Source organism: Dendrobium catenatum, unplaced genomic scaffold (genome assembly GCF_001605985.2).
Source record: "Dendrobium catenatum unplaced genomic scaffold, ASM160598v2 fragScaff_scaffold_743, whole genome shotgun sequence".
Taxonomy (NCBI): domain Eukaryota; kingdom Viridiplantae; phylum Streptophyta; class Magnoliopsida; order Asparagales; family Orchidaceae; genus Dendrobium; species Dendrobium catenatum.
In genome coordinates this window covers 3,449,734-3,456,376 of record NW_021319205.1, presented here as the reverse complement: position 1 = coordinate 3,456,376, position 6,643 = coordinate 3,449,734, and the positions used below count along the sequence as shown (strand labels likewise).

Here is a 6,643-nt window from a genome sequence, read left to right as displayed (position 1 = left end):
ATAGTTCTAAAAAAATCTAAGAAGGTTAAATATATAAAAGTTTATGTATCACCTTGCAGAAAAGTAAATATTCATACTTTATTATGATATATAATATTATAGTTTTATTCTAAAAAAAGAAACAACAATGAAAACTGAAAAGTAAAGTGAAAAAAAAAACTGCTTATAATATATATTCCAATCCTTTGCGGTGCAATTTAACTAAAATACTCCTATGCAATAAACGGCAAAGATTCTACGTGGTAGTGGAACAGACGCGTACGACTTTATAGTTATTTGAGGTGTAGGTTAAAACTTATATGCCTCAAGTCCAACATAATTGGACAGGGGACTTCTATATAGGCTAAGAACTGTACTTCAACCATCACTTCGCGGCTTTCGGCTTCTGGACGCTCCTGTCATCGCCGGTGAGGTCTTCTGGTTTCTCCGATGTTCTTTCGCCGTTTCAGTTCACCTTTTCTCGGCGGCTTCTGTTTTTAGCTTCTAGCATCTATTGGTACTCTCTCTCTCTCTCTCTCTCTCTCTCTCTCTCTCTCTCTCTCTTTGAGAGCTTCTCTTGACATCGTTGGTCATTAGGCGAGTTAGGATATATTTTTATTGTTTTGCAGTGCTTTTGGGGCTATTATAATACCACATTTGCTTAATATTGTTATAATTGAGCATTTAATCTAGTTGGAATGTTGGTATTGCGGTGTTTGTAGTTCTGAGGAATCTCATTAGTTTGTAGGATCTATCTGATATCTTTGTTCCATTGTGGTTTATTAGCTGAAGGAAAAATTCGTTCTCATGTTTTTTTATTTGCATTTCGACTTTTGAGTAATCTTAGTTGTGAAAATCTTCTGAGGACATTTGCCGACATTTCTTTCTGCTTCCTGTAGTTTTCAGCGCCATTTTTGTGCTGCAATGACACAATGAGACTTGGAATATCTGCATTTTTTTTTTTACTTTATGAAGCCTGGTGCATGAGAAATTATCAACGAGGATAACGTATGCAGTTCATGGCTGTGCTACAAGTGACATAAATAAACAAACTAATAAATAATACAAACACACACTAATACCACTAAACCCATCCTGTATTTTGTAGTGCGCATTGGTGAGAGAATGGCTTTCGAAAAAAGTTTTAGAGTTAAAAGGCGGGAGTTAAGAGTTTTATCTAGAGTAAGTTTTTTATGCAGATCTTTCATGAGGTCCGATCTATTTTATGATGATAATACAGTTTTGCCAAATATTTCTTGCATATGTTTTCCTACAGCTGCCTGAAAGTTGTCTGGTAGGATCTTGTTTGGAGAATATTGTTTTTGGAGTATTTGATTCTGAAGGTGAAATAGATCACACAATTCATGGAAAGCACCATGCACTATCCATTTCAGCATTGTCAGGGGAAAAAGCTGATAAGATTATGTACATGTTTGATAAAGGCCTTTGTACTGTTCCTGTGGTCCAAGTTCCAAGCGAACCAAAAATCTTCATTTTTTCAGCATCCCACTCCAATTACCCTGATCTACACACAATCATTAAGGTTTTAATCCACATCTATCCCATTTAATTGCTTTTTCACTGTCTTTTCCATTGTTGAGTTCTCATAATACAGGTCAATGTTGTGCAAGAACCCAAATTGAACATTGCCACATCAATTGAACTAGTTGATAGAAATCCTCCAGTTCCATCCAATGAAGGGCTATCTGAAAGTCAAGATCATTCTCTGTGCTCCCCAAGTCTGATATGCATATTGAAATCATTTGTTGATTATACAGCGGTAAGTGCAATAATGCTGTTCTTGTTTATTAGAATTTTGTTATAAACGCACAAATGCTCTCGTTATTGCTCTAAAAATGCTGTATCTTACATTTAGATATCAAGGAAAAGAGATTCAGCACGGCTAATATATTTTATAATAAGCATATGGTACTTTTGGATCCTTAGGTTCATTTTATAAGCGCTCATTATCTTGATCCTTGGCAACAATCCATTCGTCTGGAGTACGAAGGATTGGTAGATTCTGGAGGCAAATTTGCTGATTATATGAAGAGAGGCTATCATTGGATTCTTATTTTTTTGGTAATGAATATCAGAATGTTCTATATTTTCCAGCACCGAATGCTTCAGTTGTGGACTTCTTTTTTATCAAGCATTTCTTGGATTCTTCTTAAGGGTAATTGATGTTAGCAAACTAGCTCATATTTGAGTTCTTTAGTGGGCTATTTATCAACATATGTACAGACTTAGCTCATGGATATTCCTTTAGTAACTTCCTTCTTAATGGTACCTTGTTCTTGTTAAGCGCGAAAGTTTTCTTTACTTATTTGTGCTACATGAGAGTTATCTCAGTTTTCTGTATAAGGTGATCTTCTATGAGAAAATTTTATGATGACAAATCATATTTTCTTTTGAAATCCAAATTTTTTCTTCTTAACCGGCGCATCATCCTTGTAAGGTTCCTTTGACTATTACTAGAAATGTTCTGTTTATGTCCCATACTTTTCTCTCTTAGAAACTGGACGATGAAGCTGCTGAACTTGGATATCAGGTTGGGCAGCTTGAGAGAAACCTAAAAATACTCAATTATCAAAGGGAGAGGATTGTAGAAGAAATTCTTGAGCTCAAAGGTTCTACAGTTCAGCCTAAACTCTTTCTGAGCATATATTTGACTGAAGTGCTTGTGACATTATTATTATTTTTGCTTCTTGTAATAGTGAGGTGCTTTAATAAATTACATCTTTTAATAATTTCATCTACTACGAAATTTGAGTGGGTGAATAAAATATGCACGTATTATTATTAGTTTTACTTGAATTTGTATGCTAGGGACTAGAGAAGTGCGTGGTTGCTTGGTGCACAAAAACAGCTGTTTCCTTTAGTTATATTTGATATTTTTTCAATCTATTCAAGCATTTTTCTTTTCACTTATGCTTGTACCGTTAACAAAGCAGCTTCTTTTAAGGTAAAGTTGGAGGTGTGAGCTCATATGAAAGCTCTGAGAACAAAATTATTCTGTTCTGTATAACAATGTACTTGTGATCTTCGTCGTCACCTAAATTTCTGTTTGCTGATTTTGAATATCCCCAAATTGGTAATAAATTATGCAATTGATTCTTTTTTTTTTCCCTTTAATTTCACTATAATTATATAAACAAGTAATTCCCTATGATTTTTCTATTAAAGATAATTTGAGCCATCGTTGTACCTAAATACATCATTGAGAGACATCAATCTAAACATACTCATGCCTTTGTGAGTAGAAAAATGGTGTCTAGATACAGACGATGCTGCAGAGTTGATTTAATTTGTCATTTTTTTGTTTTGATAGTCTACATATTGAGATACATTTGTTATGAAGACTTGATAAAGATTACACTATATTTTGTTCATATACCTAATTTTTTTACTCATAGTTTAATTGATTTTAAGCGATCAAAGTCATCATTAACATTTTCTCAAACAAGCCCTTTTAAATTTTAATTAGCCATATAAATTCATCTAAGTTTTATTTGTAATATGATTTGCAGTTTTTGTAGATCAACAACAATTGAGCCAAATTCACTTGTTAGTTAACACTAAAGAGCATGTAAGAAAACAAGTAGAAGAACAAGGAAACACTGCGGCTGCTGCTTTTTTTCACCTTTTTTATGCCAATACTATAGAGGGACCGCAATTTGACTACGTGGATGATATTATTGGTGTTGTTGCTCTTCTTGGTATAGTTAGTGATTATAAACTTAGCAGGTAAAAATTTGTGAACCTTAAATTTAAGCTTTCAAATTTTCTTCATGAAAATAATATTGTGCATAAACCTAGTTCACATTCTTATTTATTAATTATTATTTTTCTTGTGTTGACAGTATATTGGCAGAGTATTTAGGTGAAAGCTACATGCTAGCAATTGTCTGCAAATCGTATGAAACTGCTAGAGAATTAGAGAAGCATAGTGAAGATGGAGCAGTCAACCATAATTGTGCTCTGCATGCAGCAGCTGCTGCAGTAGGAATTAGAATACAGAGGCGGTTCAATGTCATTTGCTTGGAAGAGATAAGGTAGTTTATAGAACTGTTGATTCAAAATTATTTTCTCTCATTTGATGTCAATGTCTTTTATTCATTACATACAACATAATTCGTACTTAATCTTCGTTGTACTTCACGTAGGAAAAATTTGTCAATGTCTTTTATTCATTACATACAACATAATTCGTATTATAATATTTAGAGGAAAAAAATAATAAAAGGAAAGAAGTTTATGAAAAGTTGAAAACCTAGCCATTCACTTGTAAAAGTAGGTATAGATGTCAACGATAAATCCATTCCTACGTCTCCCACTTGATTAAGGACATAACTCCTAGAAGTACAAGAAACAACACATTCAACTAGAGCAGTAGTTATAATTAAAGTATATGTATTTTGTACATGCTTCAGAACTTTATTTACAATCATAAAATCTCCTTATATTTTCCAATTAACTAAAATAAAATAAAAGAATTGGCCCAAATAAATCCTGTGATAGGCCGGTTCACTCTGAACTGGCCCAGGAGCCGGCCCAACGGCCGGCTCAATGCTACAGGAGGCTGAACAAGGGGTCTGCCCCCTTTGTTTTGCCGCCCACGTGTGGGGCCCACTTGGAACAATTGAGGAAGGAGGGTTGGACGGCTAGGGAGAGAGGAAATTTTTGAATGAGAGAGATTTGAATTAGGAAACTAATTGTATTAATAGGAGAATTTATTCTATGGTTAGGTTTTATGCTTTGATTTGTTTTCTCTTGAAGTTTCTTTGGCGTCTTGAGCTCTAGGCACCTTGTCTAGAGATTGGGAGAGAACGATCCTCCTCTTGAATCGATGATCAAGTTGCTTTGTATTTGTTTTGGCTTTGTTTCTCTTCTCGCAATCTACCGTTTTGGGGCTTTTTTCGCCCAAATTTTGCATTACTCTCACTGTTTTCACCAATTAGAGATAGGTTTGCTTTCGAACTCAAGTATTTCCCTTTGGGTTACTTGCAAATTCAAGTCTTTCCTATCATCCTGCAAACTATGTTGCACCGATACACCTATTTATGAAGGCGTGCTGTATCCGATACATCGATACAAGGATACGCCTCCGATACTCCACCGATACGTGTCGGATACGCCAAAGACGTATCCAGTTCAAATACTATTTAATTTCAAAAGGACATGCGGATCCGATACACGTGTCCGTTGAAAAACAAAAAGAAATTCGAAAAAAAGATGCGTCGTATTTACTTCCGCGGCTGCGAGCAAAGTTCTCTCATTTCCGAGATGGATTTGAGTCTCTTGATGATATGAGAATATTAGAAATTACTAATCTTTCACTTGATGAGCCTGAATTAAAAGCTATGATATTTATTGAAGATGATATAGAAGTTCAAAGACAAACCATTGAAGAAGCTAATCATATCATTCCTTCAATTGAATAGTTGAAACTTTATGTGTTAGACAATTTATGTTTATGCTTTTGTTGTTGTACTAGACATTTAATGCTTACTTATATTTTGATATTATAAGCTACAAGGCTACAAATGATGTTGTTGTCATTTTTGTTTGTAATTTCAAATATTATGCTTTGATTGCTTTCTTAATTTTTATGTATGATTTATAAATTATGATGTCGTGTCCGCGCCGTACCCGTATCCTGTATTTTTAAGAATTGAAGTGTCCCGTATCCGTATCGTGTCGTATCTGTGTCGTCGTATCCGTATCGGTGCAACATAGCCTGCAAATGATGCAAGAACCAAGACTAAAAGAAATCGCAAATCTCCCTCACAGAAGCCGTCAAACCCGCTAGAAATGTATTAACCGGTAAGTCTCTACACCAGAAATCCTTCAAAAATCTATCATGATTCCGTAAAGCTTGCCTTGATCCAGTAATCAAAACATGCCTCCAACAGATTCCATGGCTTGGATGGCAACAGAAAACAACCCCATGTGTGAGTTGTTTGGTTTCAAGATTACCACCTTCTAGTGATTGATGTTAGTTAAAAATCTATTCATCAATAATCATATAAATAAATTAGCATCAAATATGTTAAGATTGGTCCTGTTTTAGATTAGTTGTTCCTGAGGATCTTGTTGTCTTAGTAGGTTCATTTTTCTATAAATATAAGATGTTGTAATAGTGATTAGATGCCAAGGAATAAAGGAAATTTCCTATAAATCACTCTCTCCCTCTATTCCCTCCCTATCTCCCTCTTCCAAGAAGCTCAAGGAGCTTCTTATTCCTCCCAATATTTCGTAATATGTGGTATCAAAGACTGGTGGAGGCGATCTCGAAGGAGAAAGGTTCTTGTCCAAGAAACGAGCGACAGGAGGTCATGCGACTCATGCGGTACACGCAGCATCAGGGGTCCCGAACGGCTTCATGATCTGCGCAGGTGGGCACTGTGCGAATGGTGCGAGCGGACCCGCGAGGTACTTGTTGGTGATGCGCTAATGCCAGGCAGTCGCGCAGGTGTGGGAAAACGCGGGGCACAGGCCGGACGCGTGGGGCTTGGGGCATAGGGAAAATGAGCATGGAAGTTTCCTGTAATCGCTCTCTCCCTCTTTTCCCTCTTCCCTCCCTACTCTCTCTTTCAAGAAGCTCAAGGAGCTTCTTCTCCATCTCAAGATTCATAACAATATATATATATATATATATATT

The 6,643-nt window shown here is 35.7% G+C and overlaps 1 protein-coding gene across 1 annotated transcript in view; it reads left to right on the top strand.

Moving 5' to 3' along the window:
- Nucleotides 1-387: 387 nt before the first annotated feature.
- The window catches only part of LOC110110900 (protein DEFECTIVE IN MERISTEM SILENCING 3), a 9,483-nt gene continuing 3,227 nt past the window's right edge, over nucleotides 388-6,643 (top strand). Inside the window, exons 1-8 of the mRNA XM_020842555.2 lie at nucleotides 388-496; nucleotides 1,088-1,161; nucleotides 1,256-1,522; nucleotides 1,595-1,798; nucleotides 1,927-2,061; nucleotides 2,495-2,609; nucleotides 3,510-3,726; nucleotides 3,843-4,034. Of these exons, the coding sequence (XP_020698214.2) occupies nucleotides 1,105-1,161; nucleotides 1,256-1,522; nucleotides 1,595-1,798; nucleotides 1,927-2,061; nucleotides 2,495-2,609; nucleotides 3,510-3,726; nucleotides 3,843-4,034 (1,187 nt within the window). The 5' untranslated portion in view covers nucleotides 388-496; nucleotides 1,088-1,104. The remainder of the gene's footprint in view (nucleotides 497-1,087; nucleotides 1,162-1,255; nucleotides 1,523-1,594; nucleotides 1,799-1,926; nucleotides 2,062-2,494; nucleotides 2,610-3,509; nucleotides 3,727-3,842; nucleotides 4,035-6,643) is intronic.